We start from the raw sequence: 20576 nt of genomic DNA, 5'->3' as shown, positions 1-20576 counted from the left end.
TTCTTTTTACAACTGAACAGTCAGCCTGTCGACATTGGTAGGCTTATACTCATCCATAAAATGTATCAACCACAAAAGATAGAGCTCAAAATTAAGACACTTAGACAGCCTCATGAAGTCTACTTGCACATTCAAGAAAGGACCTTCCAGTGCTGTTTGATACAGAACGCAAGGTCTTCAAAACTTGTCTCTTGTGGTTTTTGCTAACAACCTGTTCAACATTGTCTGTGCTTTCTCCTTTTATAGTCATTTGCTGAATGAGTTTTGCTTCCATATTTGACTTTCAGGAAAGTATGTGGCAATGTTTATATTGGATACAATATGCTTTGCAGTGTCCATTTGATCTGTATTGAGCTTTTGTCAGGCAGGGTTATTTTATTTATATTTGATGAATTGTTAGAGTATTATGTGTGTGATTAATCAGTGCGATGTTGCAACATTACTGAACCTATCATTTTGGTTGGTTGTTGTCTGATCAACAAATGGATACGTGTGTAGATGCACATGCTTCTTCCTGAAATCAACAATACATTCATGGTAAGGAAGAGGTGTGGATGTGTTATTCCCTAAACGAGACACGCTTGATGATGTAGTAGGCTTGTTAAAAATATATGTGCTACATGTGAAAAGTATCTGGCATGCTAGTTGAATTGTGGATTTCTATGGCGATTGTCCATCAGGGAATTTACACTTTCGGCCTAAGGAGGAAAAATAGAGTTCAGTTGTATTGTGGGATCATCGTTAATGTTGTCTATAGCTTATTGGAGGAAGGGACAGATTAAGCTTCAATTGTTGATGACCATACATTGCATTGATTCATTCTTTTTTAAGGGTTATATAGAATAGGAACAAGGGTTGTGTTTGTAAGAATGTTATGGGCTATGGAATTGTTAGCCTTGTGAAATTGCAAATAGTTCTATAAATTTAGTTGTGGGATATTTTATACGCAGTGTTCTAGTTAATGTTTTTTTAGTTCGCAATGATAAAGAGACTATGATATTTAACAAGTATATTATATGGAGGCAGGTACAAACTTGAGGGGATGGGGTTGGAATACTGTTGTTTGAGGAGGTTTGAATTTAGTGTTACCTAGAGGGGTTTTCCAGGATTCTGTTAATTTATTTTTGGTTTGTGTTTCATTGTTTTGTCTTGTGGATGTGTTGGTTGTGTATTTGTCTTTAAGCTGTTTGCATATGTTGACACCTTACTTGGTTTTCTATCTTTTGAAATCGCATGAGTTTGAAGATTCCTGGTTCTTGTATATATGGATTTGAGTGGTGAACACCATTTCACTCATAATATGGAACGGCAGGATATCTTACTTTTATTGAGTAGGTCGAGATGGGGGTAAACGATCTGATAGTAGTAACGTGGAACGTGAGAGGTGTGAAATGCCCTAGGAAAAGGAGGAACGTTATGATCGAGATTGTGGAGATCCAAGGCTGATATTTTTTTTTTTACAGGAAACAAATTTGATAGATGAAACTAGACAATGTCTGAATACTTCTAAATATAATAAGGACCTGTCAAATTGTTATTCCGCTAATTCTAGAGGAGTGAGTATTTTGTTTAGGAAGGGTTTGCAATATTAAATTGAAAAAGTAGTGATGGATGGGGACGGCCGCATGATTTTTGCTAACATAATTTATGAGGAAAAAATTATCACCCTAGGTTGTGTTTATGGTCTATGTACATCTGGTAAGGGATTCTTTGATGATATTTCAAATCTTTTAAATGAGATGCATGGTGAGATGGTTATCTTAGGAGGTGATTTTAATTGTATTCGCGATTACAAGATAGCTAGAATCAGCTTGTGCAGATCTACTAATGTAAGTAATTGTAGGGAGTTCAATTTCTTTCTTGAAAAATTTGAGCTGGTCGACGTTTGGAGAGAATTGCATCCTGACAAGGAATTTACATTCTTCTCCCCAGTGCGTGATTCTTTCTGTAGGTTGGATTATATTTTGATCACTAATATTGGATAAAACTCTAGGTTTTCACATTAGGGAGAGGGATATTTTTTATCATGCACCAGTAGATATTTGTTTGCAGATGGATGCAATAACCTCGCCTTTTAGAAAGTGGAGATTGCACGCCGGAATATTGGAAGAGAAGGAAGTGGCGATTGATCTGTTGTCGCAAATGACCAATTTATTTTTAAATTAATGAGGGTTCTGCTGGGAAAGGAGTTATATGGGATAGCTTTAAGGCGACTATTAGAGGTTCTCTAATTAAATGGACTTCTCGTCTTCAGAAGAAATCCATGCATGAAATCAATGTATTGGAATTAGAGTTGTCAGAGTTACAACAGCAATATATCCAGTGTGGGGGAGTAAAGGACGGAGCTGTACTGGAACAAACTCAGGTAAAGTTGGCAAAAGCAAATAATTTGATGGCGGAGCAGGGTCTTTTCTTTACACGATTGAAATATTGGGAAACTGGTGATAGTGGTAGATTGTTAGCGAATAGACTGAGAGGTATACAGGGTGGGGCATTTGTTCAGGGAATTCGGGAATGAGAATGAGCAATTGGTGTGGAAGAATACTGACATTTGTTCCAGTTTTAGAAGTTATTACAAAAAATATGTATACAGAAGAGGAATTAATGACCAGACGGGATTTAGAAGTTCTATTTGAAAATATACCTATTAATGTGTTGGCATCAAGTGATTCCAATATGTTAGACACAGAAATTGAAGTTGATGAGGTCCTGCTGGCCATTGGTCAATTACAATTAGGGAAATCTCCAAGTTTAGATGGATTACCCATTGAGTTCTATAGAAAACTTGATAATTTTCTGGCACCGATTTTGTGTGACATGTTTAATTCTTTTTTAGAAGGGGAAGATCTGTGTCGATCAATGGCAGAGGCCTTGATTACTGTAATACCGAAAGAGGGAAGGGATAGCCAGTAATGTAAGAACTATAGGCCAATTTCTTTATTAAATGTGGATGTCAAGCTTGTTACAAAAGTACTGGCAAATAGATTGAGTGGTTGCATTGGGAAATATTATTCATGAGTCTCAAGTGGGATTCATGAAGGGTAGATCTGGTTATGATAATGTACGGACATTGATAGACATAATAAGCCTTCATAGTAATAAACGTGTCAATGCTGCTTTGGTGTTTATGGATGCTGAAAAAGCATTTGACAGAGTGAATTGGGGCTTTCTAGATTTTACTATGGAAAAAATGGGATTCGGGGATAGGTACAGAGGAGTGATTCGTTGTCTTCAGAATTCGGCATTGGGGCGTGTTTGGGTTAATAATATGTCTGAACCTTTTCAACTCAGCAGTAAAACTCGACAGGGGTGTCCTTTATCGCCTTTCTTGTTTAACATTGCATTGGAACCCTTGGTGGCATTGATATGGAGTGAACAGAGAATATTTGCTCTGAAGTTTGGGACAAAGGAAGTGAAAGTACTTATGCGGATGATATGGTAGTGGTACTCTTGAATCCTGAGAAGAGTAGCATGGTTCTTAAGGAGGTGCTTGAAAACGTGGGCAGATACCCAGGTTACAAAATCAACTGGGATAAAACTGAGGTGTTCCCACTTTCAACTGCAGTTAGGAGAGGGGATTTTGTAGGGTGGAACTGTAGATGGTCTGAAGTATATGTGAAATATTTGAGGATTTTTCTGATCAAAGATATGCAGAAAATTGTTCAGTTTAATGTTACCAAGTTGTTGGATACCCTTAGGAGAGATATTAGGAGGTGGTCGAGATTAGATTTAGGGGTTTGGACAAAAATGAATACAATTAAATTTCACTTCTACCAAAGATTTTATATGTCATGCAGTCGATTCCTCTACTTTTTTCAAAAAAATTGATTAACCCTTTAAATGCCAGCGACGAGCCGGCTCGTCGGTAAAAACCGCTCCAGGTTGCCACCGACGAGCCGGCTCGTCGGTGGCACTTAAGGGGTTAATGAGGGGGGAAATGTTGGCGGGTTTGGGCGGTGAATACCGCGATTTAAAAAAAAATCCATTGGCACTGGGGGGGAACCTCAATGGCACTTAAGAGGTTAAGGACCTTGATCGGGGTTTTCAGGACTTTCTTTGGGGTGAGAGGAAAGCTCCTAAGATTCCAAAGTACATTTTTCTACGAGATAGAAAAGAAGGGGGGTTTGGATATTCGGATTTGGGAAAATATTATAGAGGTTTTATTTTGAAGAAGACGGCCCTATATGCTAATAAGGAGTTGGAGGGATAACATATTTGGTTAACTATAGAAAGGGAAGCTTTGTTACCATTCAGTTTAGGGAATGTTTTTTCGATGGGGAGATTGCCTAGAGGGTCTACTAAATTGCAGACTATTAAGGGGACTAAAGCCTGTCATGGTGGATACTTAATTTTAATGGAAATGTTTTTATGAATCTTAAGTCATCAGTTTCGTATAATCCTGCTTTGCAAATGGGAAATAGGTTTCTGTACTGGCAAGTTGGATCTCAAAAGGTGTTTTGTCATTGGGTGATTTACTACGGGATGGGCGTTTGTTGACTTTTAAGGAGCTTCAAGAAGTGTTTCATTTAAGTGGAAGTGAGAGGAATAGATATAGGGAATTAGAAAGTCTGTTGACTCACATATTCAATATGTTGTCTATACCGTTGGAGAAAGAGCCGGCGGGTTGGAACATGCTCAGCTTGTCGATACGTAACGTATCTACATATTTAAAACTTATGCGTGAGGATGATTTGGTGATGGAGTCTTGGAACAAATTGAAGGAGAAATGGGAATTTGATTTAGGTTGTGTAATTACTGATGATGCCTGGACTTGTGTGGAGGGTTGGGTACAGTAGCAAGATGGATCTTAATTTGCGGCTTATACATCAGAAGGTTTTGGGGAGGCTATACTGGACACCGGTACGAATGTCTGCTTTGGGTTTGATAACTGAAGATATTTGTTGAGGATGTGGAAACGGGAGGGGGACGTTGGTTCATATGTTGTGGAATTGCCCTAGAGTATTGACTTTTTGGCGTGAGGTATTGGATAGGTTAGTATTGGATAGGTTACTTTGTCAGTCTCATTTCCAAGGAATCCGTTTCAAGTGTTGTTGCTAGCGAAGAGTGAGCGCTGCTTGACAGCCCGCTTATATGGAGTTTGGATAGATAAGATTTTAGTGATAGCAATAAAACAGATCTTGAAGGAGTGGAAGTCCAGGAAAAAAACAATAGTAGAAGACTGGATTAATGATGCGATTGTGTTATCTGAATTTGAATTGGTTATGTTTCGAAAACAGGAGAAAAGACTATTGGTCCTTATGGAAGTCTTTTAGTGATATTAGATGGAATTCACTTTAGATGGAATTCTTAACATAGTCTGCGTCGGTTCAAGATAGAAATGTGAATGTTAGCATGTGCCAGGACAGCAATGCCAACCAACCAATCCACTAACAATTTCATCCCTTTGCATACACCTCTGAAACTCTAACCAAACACAACCACAAACCTCAAACGCAGCAATTGGCACAAACTTCACTACACTGCAACAACAAAACAAACCACACATAGACTTGCACAACAGTACACGACGACTATCGACCCTATAACACCCCAAGCCCAGCCAACGGACCCACCGGGCTGAGGCTGCCATCAGCACATCACTGCTCTTTTGCACTTTTCCAGCTTATTCCCACTAACTCACCCCCCCTCTCTCCCTTTTCAGAGCCGCCAGAGCGCCAGGGGACCACTCCGGTGGTGACAGTGTGTGGTACAAATATCCTTTAACATTAACATATTATATGGTAGTGGAGTGCATAATGATGGTCATGATGAATAGGTTGTTTTAATAGGATTGACAATGTTGTTGGTGAGTTTTTTTTGTAGTCTTCTGTCTTGTCCTATCGTCTGTGTTGAGGGAGCTAGATAATTATTGTATATAATATTTCTGAAGATTTGACTGATGTGTAATATTTTTGTGATTTGCCTTTAAAGTTTGTATTCTGCATTACTTTTCTTGTATTTATAATCGATTTGTATTATTAAAATCAATAAAGTTTATTAAAAAAACATTGTAAATTACAGTCGATAAAAAAAAAAACTTGTCACATGTTATGGACAAGACAAACCGGATAGTTACTGCAATTCTTCTGGGCAGCTCTAGAAGAAACAGTTGAACTCAATCCCAGTTAACTACAGCATTCATGGCACATTTACAGGAATGGGCCAGTCTGCCAAGCTAAGGGAGAAATAGTCTGGCCACTATCAGATGGCCATCTGAAGAGCACCACCAGGTATCGGGATACAACTTAAAGTTCTTTACTGAAGCAGTATTACTTTTCTTGCTCTGGTGGTCAGTCCTCCAGTAAGTGACCCTAAAAAGAGTTACAGTTGGTGATTGTTCCACTGAAATACAGATAATGAGATTGCTGGGAGCCACAGGTTTGTTTTTATCGCTGCAGTTTGCACTGAATTGAGAGTTCGAGAATTGCCAGTTGCCACAACTGAACAAGACCTATCATTTGCCTTACATGTCCCCTTTGCCAGTGCAGAGGGTAACAACAGAGCTACAAACAGGGCAGAAAAAGAAAACGCTGTCAAGTATGGGGTTGCCTCAACTATGAGGTTGCCTCCAGATGTCTGGTATCCACACAGCTTCCACGGTATGCCAAACTCATTAACACCACCATGGACGCAGTGGGTATCCATATAAAATCGTGGCAGATTGATCCCTAGCCAATATGCCTGCACAGGCAAGTGTAATTAATTGAGCAACATGAGCAGAATTACCATTTTGTAATTTATAAGCTTCCAGAACTTCATATTGCGTACAAACCACATAACCCAAAGAATTACATGCCAGATTACATTATTAAGACCCATCAACAAGCCAAATAATCGCAGAGTGCTGCATTGGTACATCCTTCAAATTGAGTATAGGAATTTTCAATTGCCAAAAAACAATCATGCACCTCCGCATCTGAAGGTGTCTGGAATAAAGATGCAGGATTCAAAATAAAACAGCGAGTGACAGTCACATTAGCAGCAGTGATCAGCAGTTTCCCATATTTAGTTAAACGTGAGTTTGATATATGCTGGGACTTCACTTCTCAGAGTAAAGTGAAGAGAGCTTGAGGCACTGCTATGGTATCTGCTCTTTTTTACTAACAGTGCAGTTGCCATCACTGCGTTTAAACAACATGGTAAACCTGCAGCCAAATGGTATAATGCAGCACAGTAACAGGCAATAGGGTGGGGCTTGTCACATGCATTTCCGACATCACTACCAGAGTAAAAACCTTCATGTTCATCACAGTATAGATCACAATACAGAGTGAAGGATTTCTGATAATTTGGTATACCTAAGGCCAAAGCCTTTGACAATTGCTGCTTGATTGTAGTTAATGCCTCCTCTGCTTTAGAAGACCATGGATGGGGTCCAGGAGTTTTATGAACAGCGAGTTCTGTAGCTGTTTTATATTTGAAGCATAGTGCATTATTCACTAACCCCAGTAGCTAAATATTCCAAGAAATACTTTCAGTTACTTTTGGGTTTGGACTTTTGGTACTACCAAAATCACTTTAATTTGATATTTAGACCGGTACCTCTCTCCAACAGAAGTATAGCCAAGATAACTGACTCTTTATTAGGCTTTATATCCTTTCAAGGCAAGAACTGTCAGTAAATCAAGAGAATCTGGTTTGCAGGCTTCCATGAGGGGGACACCAATGAAAGGTCATTGACATACTGAATCAATACGGGCCTTTGAACAGCAGCAACTCAAGATCTGGCTTTACAATGTGAGAAAAGCATGTCCGAATTTCCACATATATTGAAAGTCTGTGGGAGGAGGTTTGTATTCATTAGAAAGGCAGTTTTCAAAGTTGTCATTTTTCATCTTGTATGCTTTCCTCAACCTTCTTTATCATAGCATCTCCCATTTTTTATGTTGAACTCTTGAACGTCTTCAGTGCTAGATAAACGTCCCTCTGAAAGACTGAATTAAATACTGGGATACAGACATGAACTGTCATATCCTTGGCATTCCTTAGAGAAAGTTAAGCATGCTGTTAGCAAGGGGTTTAATAATTCTTATGTTCTCCACTTTGTTCCTCAAATAACTGGAACATGTATTAATGCTCAAAAGTAACTCTGAAAGCCCCATCACTACCTTTTCATACCAGAACTTAAGTTATTGTAACATCACTCTTCTCTTACTATTACCCAATATTTAATCATGTGAATATTCTAGATCTTTCAGGATCTTTTAGCTGGTATATGGTGAGGGCATTAAGGAAATCTCCATTAATCTGGGGGACATCACTATTTAATGTTTGGAGCCTAATATGCACCTAGAAACACCTCGATCCACTTACCTACAGTACAACCACAAAGGTGAAATAAGACTCCTAGAGGTGTACCTTGCTCATGCTCAAGGTAGTCTGGTTAAGCAAGAAACCACATGCAAAATATCCAATAGATAACCCACGTATCAGCAGAGGAAAATAGTATCTGTTAAAAGAAAAATATAGTTCCCTCCAGTAATAATTCTGATGGATGCATATTTTCCTCTGTGGATTTCTTTGACTATCACTGTCCGTTTCCTCAGAATGCTTCTGGTTCCTCTGTTGGTGGTGTTGTCTAAGTAACTGAGGACACGACTGTGGCATTGCTATATATAGCCTACAGTGTTATCACTCATTGGCTTTGCTGCATCGTCATATGAAATACGTGGCATTACCTGCTACCAGAAGAGCATGATGAAAGGTTACTGAGTCAGAGCTTGCCTGCTCGAAATATTTTATAGATTGTTTTGCAGAGGAATGCAAATATCCACAAGAAGTAAACTGAATAGACCATTCTTCAGTCCACAGTACTGTGGGCTTTTGACCAAGCTTTTTGACATGGTGGTCAGATAGCACAGCGAGTTGAACACTTGCCCCTGTAACTGTGTGCAGCCTACTGTGGCATGACCGAATCATGGAAAGGTCAACTCAGCCTTTCATCCTTCCAAAGTCAATAAATTGAGTACGATCTGTGGAATAATAACGTTATCTCTCATTTCAGTGCTCTGCGACCCATGGGTGTGTAGCACTATATGAGAAATAGATATTATTTAAAACATACGTATTTTGATGATTTATTCCATTTCTTTCAAAAATTCTATTCATCTTTGTCTTTAAATCATTGCTTTATGTCTGCCTTAACAGTAACCCTAAAGAATGCTGCAGAGATCTTGGAATTTTCGGCGATGTATAATGCAGAGCAGTTGAAGCTGGCCTGTTTGCAGTTTATTGGATTAAACATGGGCGCGTTACTCGAAGCAAGGTAAAGATTGGTTTCGGTCCATGAAGCTCTTTTCTTAAATATTATTATTGATGTTTTGTTAACAGGTACACAGTACCTGTTCTCTCTAGTGCTTACTTTTATTATCGGTGACAGTAATGTTCAACGTGAGATAGTAGTACTCGTACTATTCTATCTAAATTTCTTCATCACAACTACTGCTCCATTTACCTTCACACTATCTCTCTGATGGCAGATGTCCTTCCCCTTTCCACTGCCTTCAGCTGTCCTTGGAGCATCTTTATACAATGTGTTACTGCACCAAACCTGTACAAAGTTAACCGTTTTGTGGCAGTTTATAGTGCTGTGGAAAAAATCTGGTGGTGGAACTGATAAACAATCAGTGGGATGGCAAAACCCTTTCAGTTGAGAGTGACGCAATGAAGCAAATCCTGGAATTATGGAGTCAAGCATACTCCATAACAATGTTTTGAGGTTGGAAGGTGCTGGCTGGCGCTGAAGTCGTGAGATGGATGGGATAGCCATGAGAAGCTGTAGATGCTGTTTCAGGCACTGGTTTTGTTGGCTGTGCAAGATGGTTTCTTGGCTTTCCCGCATTCACCCCCGATTAGTAGGGCTACTGGACTGACGGGAGCTTAACCCTTGGTGGAAGTCGCAACTGTTTCCTTGTCTGACTCACTTTTTGTTGCTTCAGGACCAACTGTGGGCTTTTCCGGCTCCCAGGAAGCCTTATATTCATGGAGGCTCCAAAAATGAGGCTCTAGTGTTGTTAAATCAATTAACTAGGACAGTGTGCTTTGTTGCACCTGAGAGTATTTGGGTGTAGACTGGAAATGGCCATATAGAGACATTTCTAAAAGTTCCATGAGATAATGGCATCGCAAAAGTGTTGCCATACAAGAAGGGTGCCGTATTTTTACGGCAACATCATATGGAACCTGTGGGGGACACCCCTGCAATCCCCACATTTTTTTAAATGGAGTAAGGGACACTCCTGCTTCCCCCACTCCCATTTACCCCATATATTGTCCACATAAATAATGTGACTATGTCGTTTCCCGGTGACTATATGTATGGCGACATTATTTATGGGGATAATATTACCCAATACCTTTCTAACATGCACTTTGGTCTGGAGCTCTAAATGAAATGTGTGGGGTGCAAACTAAACATGGTCTGGAATTGATTTGGGGAATACTGAGATGCCTGATATTCCATGAACAGAGGTTACTAACAATACTGATGAATTATGATGTTAACATTCTCCATCTGTCTATCTTGACATACGAATATATGAGGTGGTATACCATGTTCTCTGTGACTGTGTAAGAAAATAAGATGTGAGAAATATATATATATATATATATATATATATATATATATATATATATATATATATATATATATATTTCTGAGGCTTGTGGAATCTGCTTAGATCACATGCTGTGCATAGGCCGAAATCTAGTGGAAGCTGCGGAGTATTAGTTTGTTTTTCGAAACTCGAAAATGGGCGTCGACACAGGCGTGCCAGTAATACTATCCCTAGTGTGACGTCCACTGTACCCAAGATCCCTCACGCGTCTAGCATCCTCGGATTGTTTTTTTCCGCCATACTGGTCGGAAGCATCTTGCGGAGTTCCCTGGCCTTAGCCATGCTTATTATTGAAGTTTCAAATTATTTATTAACATCCTTCCCCACCCCAACGTCGACCCTCGACACTCGACGACGGCTGGAGAAGACATCGACCGTCGGCTGCTGCACGACGGATCTGGGCCTCGGAAGGCCGCTGGCCTCGGCCCGGGCCTAGTAGGCCGCTGGCCTCGGCCCTGCAAGTAGGGAGAGTGGGGGGTGGTACATACTCTTCACTCTTGGTATATAGGTACACCGTTAGGTACACCTTATATATTTCCTACACTTACCAGCCCGCTGCCTCAAGGTGCGTATGGAGGGTACCCCTTTCCAATTCTGCCCCAAGTGCAACCGCAAATACCCTTGGGTCGATAGGCACGCCACGTGCAATCTCTGCTTGCCGAGGGACCACCCCGAAGCGAACTGCAGAGCGTGTAGTAGGTTTAAGCCTAAGACACTTAAGGACCGTTCGACAAAGCGTTGGGCCCACCACGCCAGGCAGGCGGCCATGGCAGCGGAGGGCGCCTTCAGCGATGGCAGCGACGCCGTACTTTCGGACGGCGAGGGCATTACGGCGTCGAAAGACTGCCGAGCGCAGGTCCCCGACCTCGGAAGGTTGTCCGGCAGGGCGGCTATGGGGAAGACCCCCGGCGACGCAAGCGCTACACACCCTACACACACTAAGCACACTAAGTCCAACCGAACCTCGATGACGTCGACTTCTCGGAAAGAGGCACAGATAGAACGGTCCGACTCGGTGTCCTCTGGGCGCTCTCGATCGAGATCGCCTCATGACGCAAGGCAATCATCCACTCTTGCCAAGAGTGCCTCGCTCCCTAGATTAACGGAAGTTCGATCGTCGGAAGACGACTTCCACCCCCAGGCCGCGCTCCAGGAGACCGAGGCCGCAGTTATCACCAGCGAGGCCCCACGCTCGAAACACACAGATACCTCCCCAGACCCTCGACGACAGCCGTCGAAAGTCTCTGGGGCCTCCAAGGGGCAGGGAAAACATTTTTCCACGCATGGGGAGGGGGGGAAACAGCGGAAAGCACAGCCTTCCACTCCTCTAAGACCATCCTTCCACCCTAAGCAGACAGACAAACACAAATCTACTGGGACATCAACATCCAGCAAGGGTACCCTTGAGTCCCCTAAGTTGCCTACTAAAGTCACTACTAAAGTCATACCCTGTTCCAAAGTATGGTCCAGTGAAGACATAGACAGGGTCATGTCAAGGATGTCTTCCTTAGCTGATTTTTATGAAAAAAACCCAGAACATTTCCTTTCGTATGACCCTCAAGGGGCCACACCCTCAGGCTCCTCTGATCCTATCCCCCTAAGTAAAAAGGCCCGGTTCGAAAGACCTGAACCCTTCGAGGTGCAGCCTTACTCTACTCCATACTCTACTCCACACCAGGAGGTTGAAATTATGGAGGAACAAACCGGGACTGAATACTATGTGGATGATGAGGACCTGGAGGAGATAGAAGATGAGCAGGAAATTTACAGAGTAGATTCCCCGGTAGAGAGCGAAGCCCCAGTTACCGACTCGCCAGTCGATAACCAGCCCCTCCTTAATGAAGTTCTCGCTCGCGCAGCAGAACATTTTCACATCGACACCCACGGTGTACAGGAGGAAAGGGACTTCGCAGAAGAGTTGGTGGGAGAGAGAAGGCCGGTCGCTCAGACCATCCCTATCCTTAAATCCATCCAACGTAGAATAGATCCATCCCTGGTGAATCCTAACCTCACCAGAGCCGTCAACCCCAGAGTCGAAAAACTTTTTCGGGCAGCCCAGTCTGACCCTCTTTATATAAGAGGACATCTCAAACCAGACTCCCTAGTGGTTACCAACACTCGGAAGAGGGCTGGGACACCCTTATAGTCATCAGAAGCTCCTCCCGACAAGGAGAGCAAAAAACTGTACGGGTTTGGCAGGAAGGTAGCCTCAACGTCCTCCTACCAAGCAAGGATTGCAAACTCCACCACCCTGTTGGCAAGTTACAACTGCCATCAATGGGAAGAGGTCGCGGCGCTCGTAGCCTCTGCTCCTGAACCGTTAAAGGGCCAGTTGGCTCGGATCTCGGCAGAAGGGAGAGCCGTGTCTGGTTGCATATTAAAAGCAACTTTCGACGCCGCGGACAACGCAGGAAGATTGATAGCAGAAGGTACTGTTATCAAGAGACATGCGTGGTTGCGGCAGTCGGGGTTCAAAACAGAAACCCAGGCTTCATTAATAGACAAGCCGGTGGAACCCGATCTATTGTTTGGGAAAGCGGTCGAAGACGCACTTAAGAATGCCAAGGACGAATACGAGACTCTCAAATCCCTTGGCCAGCTTACCAACATACCCCCTAACCAGAGGGGGAACAGTAATTTTCGTCGCCCACGCGGCCAAAATTCACGAAGAGGCAACTATGCCCAAGGACAGGGTACACAATGGAACAACAACCAGCAGTCTACCCAAAGTTACGGCAGGGGTAACAAGAGAGGTCGTGGAAGAGGCAGAGGCAGCCCCAACAAGGGAGGTGGCACGCCTCCACCAAAGCAGTGACGCTCAGTTCAGGGTCCCTTCTCACGCAACCCCAGTAGGGGGACGCATTTCCAACTTCACCCAGGCTTGGGAAGGGATCACCTCAGACAGATGGGTGCTGTCAACAGTGTCCACAGGATATTGTATAGAATTACTGCAGCGTCCCCGGAACCACCCTCCACGACAAAGAATACACTCCTTAGAACATCAGAAGATCCTTCTCGAGGAGATCGCCATTCTGCTAGAAAAGGACGCAATAGAACTCGTCCCAGGACACCAGGTAAACAAGGGTATCTATTCAACTTACTTCCTTGTGCCAAAGAAAGATTTGACAATGCGCCCAGTATTGGACTTACGGCCTGCCAACAAGTATGTCAAGCCCCAAAAATTCCGTATGACCACGCTACAAGAGGTAATCCCCCTCCTAAAAAAGGGGGATTACATGGCAACCTTGGATATGAAAGATGCTTATTTTCATATTTCCATGCTCCCAGCGCACAGAAAATACTTGCGCTTCAAGGTGGACAGTCGCCACTACCAATTCAAGGTACTGCCCTTCGGGATAGCTTCAGCACCAAGGGTGTTCACCAAGGTACTGGCGGTGGCAGCTGCACACCTACGCAGGGAGGCAATCCCAGTGTACCCTTATCTGGACGACTGGCTCATAACGGGGGATACCCCAGGAATTTGCAGGTCAAACATTCAGAGGACTATCGACCTCCTCCACGAATTAGGCTTCTCTATCAACGAGAAGAAGTCAAGTCTGGTGCCAAGCACTTCAAAACAGTTCCTAGGAGCAATCCTAGATACAAAGAGGGTTGACCTTCCCTTCGGAAGAGAGGATTCGGAATATACTACTGCAAATTCCACATTATCAGTCAGGTCAACAAATAACGGTACGCAAAGCAATGCGGTTACTGGGCATGATGGCGTCATGCATTTACCTGGTCCCCCACGCGCGTCTGCGCATGCGTCCCATGCAGGAATGGTTGGCGAAACAGTGGTCTCAGGCAAGTGGTCAGTGGGACGATCTAGTGGTCGTTTCGCCAACACTTGTACAGAGCCTACACTGGTGGACAAGAGAGAATCTCGCAAGGGGAAAACCCTTTTACGATCCAGAAGTACAGGCAGTGGTGACTACAGATGCATGCCTGACTGGGTGGGGAGCTCACCATCTCCACCACACAGCTCAGGGTCTCTGGTCTCACTCAGTAGCCAAGAACCACATCAATCTGCTAGAGCTTCTGGCAGTATTCCGAGCGCTTCGGGCGTTCGAGCCCCATCTGCTAAACTTGTCGGTGCAGATCCGGACGGACAGCACGACAGCCATGTTCTATCTGAACAAACAAGGAGGGACTCGTTCGCCAAATCTGTCCAAGCTTGCCCAGAAAATCTGGATATGGGCACTCAGACGGAACATCTTCCTGTCATCACAACATGTTCCAGGGGAGCTCAATTCCCTAGCGGATGCCCTAAGCAGAGACTCCCTCCCAGAAGAACACGAATGGGTCCTTCACAGAGATATCCTAGAAGATCTCTTCTCTCGGTGGGGTTTCCCCACTATAGACCTATTCGCCACAAGCGAAAACAAACAATGCCCAGGATTTGCATCCAGGTTCCCCCAGCCACACTCCCAAGGGAACGCCCTGTGGATGAACTGGTCAGGGATGTTTGCGTACGCTTTTCCACCAACCCCTCATCAGGAAGGTGGTGTACAAGATGAACAAGGAATCGATGACGCTCATCCTAGTTGCTCCCATGTGGGCGAGACAACCATGGTTTCCACACCTACGCAGGATGGCGGTGTGCGAGCCCATCAAACTCCCAGCCTGGTACAACCTACTGTCCCAGCAACAAGGTCAAACAGTGCACCAGGAACCCAACTCAATGAACCTGGCAGCATGGCTCCTGAGGTCATAGAGTTTGGCCATCTCAATTTACCACAGAGGTGTATGGACATCCTAAAGGAATCCAGGAAACCAAACACAAGGCACTGTTACTTTGACAAGTGGAAGAGATTCGTTATTTGGTGCCAGAATAAACAAATCAACCCAGTTGATTGCACTCCTTCCAACGTTGTAACATACATGCTCCACCTGCTGGACGCAGGGTTGGTTTTTAACTCTCTGAAAGTACACCTGGCAGCCCTCTCGGCTTACACCACATCCCATAACAAAGTATTGTGGTGGAAAGTACCAGTAGTTAAAGCCTTCATGGAAGGAGTAAAGAGACTTCACCCTCCTATTTCGAACCCACCGCCAGGATGGGACCTCAATGTGGTGCTAGCTAAGCTCATGGGCCCCCCTTTCGAACCCATGCATAAAAGTAGTCTCAAACACCTGACTTATAAAACGGCCTTCTTAGTAGCCATTACCTCTATAAGAAGGGTCAGTGAAATTCAGGCTCTGTCAGTGCAGGATCCTTTCTTTACTATCCACAAAGACAAACTGGTTTTACGCACACACCCTAGGTTCTCACCTAAATTTATATCTAAGTTCCATGTAAACCAGTCCATCGAGCTTCCGGCTTTCTTCCAGAACCCGCAAAGCTCAGCTGAGGTGAAACTACACACCCTTGATGTGCGTAGGGCGGTCCTCTACTATGTAAATAAAACCAGACCGCTAAGGAAAACAGATCAACTGTTTGTCTCCGTAGCTACAGGCAGAGAAGGGGATCGCGTCTCTAAAGGCGCGATCTCGAAGTGGATTATCAACTGTATACAGCTGTGTTACTCTCTTTCTAAAAAAAAACTCTGCTTTTTACGCCAAGGGCCCATTCTACTAGAGGCATTGGGGCCACTCTGGCTTTCATTGCAAATGTTCCCCTCGACACCATTTGCAAAGCAGCTACTTGGAGCTCTATTCACACTTTTACTCAGCATTACTGCATTGACACTCATTCCAAGACAGATACACAAGTGGGACAAGCGGTTCTAAGACACCTGTTTGCTCATGACCCTTCTCACATCCCACCTCCTTCTTCTGGTACTGCTCGCTAATCTATGCACAGCATGTGATCTAAGCAGATTCCACAAGTCTCAGAAGGGATACATTACTCACCGTAATCGTATTTCTGATGCTTGTATCTGCTTAGATTCACATGCGACCCACCCTTCCTCCCCTCCGAGAGAAGGCGCATGATTGCTTGTAGTCTTACCTTTCTGTCTATCTGCTTGGATTATCTGTACTCCCGCTACTCCTCATGCTTCCTCATGTCAGAAAAAATACAATCTGAGGATCCTAGACGCGTGAGGGATCTTGGGTACAGTGGACGTCACACTAGGGATAGTATTACTGGCACGCCTGTGTCGACGCCCATTTTCGAGTTTCGAAAAACAAACTGTAATACTCCGCAGCTTCCACTAGATGTCGGCCTATGCACAGCATGTGAATCTAAGCAGATACAAGCATCAGAAATACGATTACGGTGAGTAATGTATCCCATATATATCTGTGCATACTGGATGCCTTTGAAAGTGGAGGCCACATATTACTGTGTTATTCCATTACAGAGCAAGCATGCTTTTAAATGAGCTGCCGCCCTGGCTTGAGTACATAAGGACAAGAGAACCCTATTGCTCCAAAAGGCGGATGTTATATGTTAGTGCGATTGGTTTGGTCTGTTTTAACATTTTGCCTTTTATATGAAATTCTGCCCGAGTCTGTGAATATGGAGATGCTTTGATATTCCCATGAAACATATGTCACTTAAATTATTGGCGAATTATAGTGCCTACATTCTCCCAATCTGCTTACTATGAATTATCATTCACACAATAAGAGTGTGACGAATCAACCTCTGGGGCATCAGTGGTGCAGGGAGGAATACCGGTTTCTAAATCATCAGTCAGCCATACACCTCGTACACCAGAAGGGATCCAAACAGATTGGAACACAAGTCAATTATAAACCTCTGTGTCCAATTTTGGTAATGTGGATGGAACGGCAGGCGTATCTCGGCAAGGTCGTGGATCATTGGTTAGTTGCAACACAGCGAAAATACAATTATTACCCAATGATGAAAGGGACTGTCCAGTCAAGGTTGTATACAAATATATACTTTATTATTAGTACAACAGACAGTTCTTGCACACTACAAAATACAACCCACCTGGTAAAAGAACACAGAGGACAGACATTTTCATGAAGGAAAGGGAAGCACTCTGGATACTGACAGGAGGATAATCGGTAAAGCAATCAATCTTAAATGTTCAACGTTATTTGGTTTCAGCACCAAGGGAGCAATGTGTCGTAAATGTCACTAGGGGCCTTGGTAGAAGGACCAGGGGAACAGAACCACAATGTACCTGGTGCTTGAGATGATTGTGATGCTCGATAGCGTCGAGTCGGTTCCAGGATACGTTGCAGCTCCTGCAAAAGAGTTCAAGATGGGAGACCGCTGCGGGTATGGGTTGGCAGGCTGTTCGGCAAGTGAGGCTGGACGGACGGACGGCTGCAGGCTGGCATACACAGCGGCTCAGGATCAAGAATCGCTGTCTCTGTGCTGGTTGGTGGATTTGGAACGCTGGTCGAGGCGTCTCGGACGGCTTGTGTGACTGCAGCGTGACAACAGTCAGTGATGCAGCGGGTCGAGGGCTTGACTGCCTCGAAAAGGTCCTTAAAAGATGGATGCTGGTTGATGCTTGTGTGGCACTCCTCCTAGCTTCTTCGCAGGGCTTGTGGCGTCCTTTCAAGGTGGACGACCCAAAGCTGAGGAGAGTGTTTGCATGCAACAGCCTTGTTTTTTGTTCAGAGACTCTCTGGCACTTCCCACCTAGGATGTTTTCTGGCAGAACCTAGCAGGGCACACGACGTGCTGACTGGGTACCGGTTCTGGAGCTGCTGGATGGGTCCTCTGAGTCAGTTATTCCCTCTGTTCCCTGGGAGATGTTTATGGGAGGGATCTTGCTTCCCTCTTGGAAATACTTGCCCTAAGGTAGACTGTACCTTCAGCCAGGGTCCAAGGCTCAGTTCTTCTTTCCTGCTTCTGGTGAAGTCTTCAGATGATCTGCTAAGTGGGGGGTTCAGCCCTCTTTTAAAGCCAAGTGGGCCCCAGTGATTGCTGCAGGCTATGCCTACCTCAATGAACCAATCCTGGGTCCCCACCAGCAATCTTATGTTATGCGTGAGGTCAGAACCAGAGTGCTCTGCTACAGGAAAGGTAAGGCGTGACAACATATACTCCTAAGTCCCACCCATCTTCCTGTCTGTTGTAGATCAAAGTGTCTCTCTGGTTAATTGAGCCCTCTGTGACTCTTGATCAAAGCACAGGTCTCCCTTGAAGATTGTGATGACAGCAGACTTCCTGTCTCCCTTTAATCACATACTTCTTCCTCTGAAAGGGGTCCACTCTGCAGGGGTTTCCTACGGTAACTAGTGGGACCAGACATGCCATTCACTGCCTTTCATACAGAGGGTTGGGAACTAGTTTCGAGTTGACACATTGCATACCAAAGAGGTGTTAGCCCCGCCCTCTGTTGTCCGTCCTGCGTCCAACCCCTTTCGCAGGCTTGCCTTCATTATTTCTTATTAGTATGCACTGCCACCAGCCGAACTAGACAATAGGGAGGCAGATCCATAGGACCTTAGATATTTTAATTTGGCTGCCCATGGTAGGAGGAAGGTGTGCCTTCCCCCTTCTTGAGATGCTCTGATGTACCTGTCACTGTCACATTCCAGCTGAACATGACAGCGGAGGACGGCACCTGTAGGCTGTGTCCTCCCGGAGTACACGTGACTGTGTTTCATGCTGTGAGCAAAGAAAATGTATGTGGAATGGCCTCACACATTTTCCGAGGTTGATCTCCCATCATTCATTTTCATTATCAAAAAAGCCCAGGCGAGCACACACTCTCTGTGCAGATGGTCGTATTCCTCACATTGAGACGCATTTTATTTCTGCAACTGCTCTAGTGAATGGGACGTACTTATATATGGGACGCCATTTTTTTTTATTTTGGACGCTTCAATGTGGATGCCGCACATTGCTATTGATATTTCCTTGCAGAGGAAGCATGCTTACAAACATGAGATGCCGCATTGGCTTATGTGCGTGATGTCAAACGTATACATGTGGCGTCATTCTGTATATATTGGGACACCATTTTGGCCGATGCTTACAGAACGCGGAAAGGCTGGGTGAAGGGCAGGCTGTAACAAGCTGTACCAGGTAAGGTTATTTGAGTTACTAGCTCAGTGTTAATTCCTTAGAATTAAAACAGGTTTTATTTGTTCATTTTATGTTGCACAAACTTGTTTGGGTAAACTTTATATTCTGTAAGTGTAATAGTATATTCTGTAAGTATAATAGTAGTGGCTTCACTGTTGATGCTGTGAGCTATGGTGAAAAGTTACTGTGCAGCGAGTGCGCCCCCAAAGAAGCCACCACTTTACGGTGCTTACATGACCTGTGACATTATTTTAAATATCTAATATAGAACGCCAAAAGGCTGGCCCTACCATAGAGTCAGGTTTCCTAACTATAAATGTTACTTCATGTGCATATATTAGTTTGCCTATATGAGCTCTCACTCTTTGCTTCTTAATTACGGACTGGAAATGACCTAATTATTGGTGCACAGTAATTTATATGGAAGTGAACACCTTGGTTTTTTTAATTTGGTGCATATTGGTCTATAAATTCAGTGGTTTTTGGGTATTGTACTCTGTTTCTATGAACATTTCTTAAGCATCCTTATAATTAAGTTATATGTGGTTTGCTTATTGTCTGTACACTGGGGTGAACCCTGCAGAGTCATCACTGATCCCCAGCCTAAAGTCTCCTCCCATGTGGCCAGCGAAAGGCAACCACTGCCTGATCATGACCCTCGGGGGTGGTATTCTGAGGGTTGATCCCATGGGAGGGGAAGGCTGTCAGGAGGTAGGGGGGGGAGGATGATGGCTCCGACAGGGGAGACGTCATATTCTTCCCTTGACTCTGAAGAAGAAACCCTAATCCCAGAGTTTCTGATAGCCTGCTGTCATTATTCACAACCCTTTTAATTGTAAGGTCTTAAAACCTACTTCTGTTAAACTTCTTGACCAGAACTTTATTCATCTTACACATGTACACAACTCCTCTAAAACTCTTTTAACATCCAATGTTGATGATGATTGTTATGTAGCTAAAAGTGTGCAACACCGGAATTTAAAATACTGTGGTAATCC

General features: G+C 43.9%; 1 protein-coding gene across 1 annotated transcript in view; it reads left to right on the top strand.

Annotated features, from left to right (window-relative positions):
* Window positions 1-20576, top strand: part of IBTK (inhibitor of Bruton tyrosine kinase) — a 1971965-nt gene that overhangs the window by 1028585 nt on the left and 922804 nt on the right. The window contains exon 18 of the mRNA XM_069606314.1: window positions 9148-9265. Coding sequence (XP_069462415.1) covers window positions 9148-9265 — 118 coding nt within the window. The remainder of the gene's footprint in view (window positions 1-9147; window positions 9266-20576) is intronic.

This window comes from Ambystoma mexicanum, chromosome 4p (genome assembly GCF_040938575.1).
Source record: "Ambystoma mexicanum isolate Mex_15411 chromosome 4p, UKY_AmexF1_1, whole genome shotgun sequence".
Taxonomy (NCBI): Eukaryota; Metazoa; Chordata; class Amphibia; order Caudata; family Ambystomatidae; genus Ambystoma; species Ambystoma mexicanum.
The sequence above is the reverse complement of the archived record's forward strand: the minus strand, read 5'-3'. Positions and strand labels throughout refer to the sequence as shown.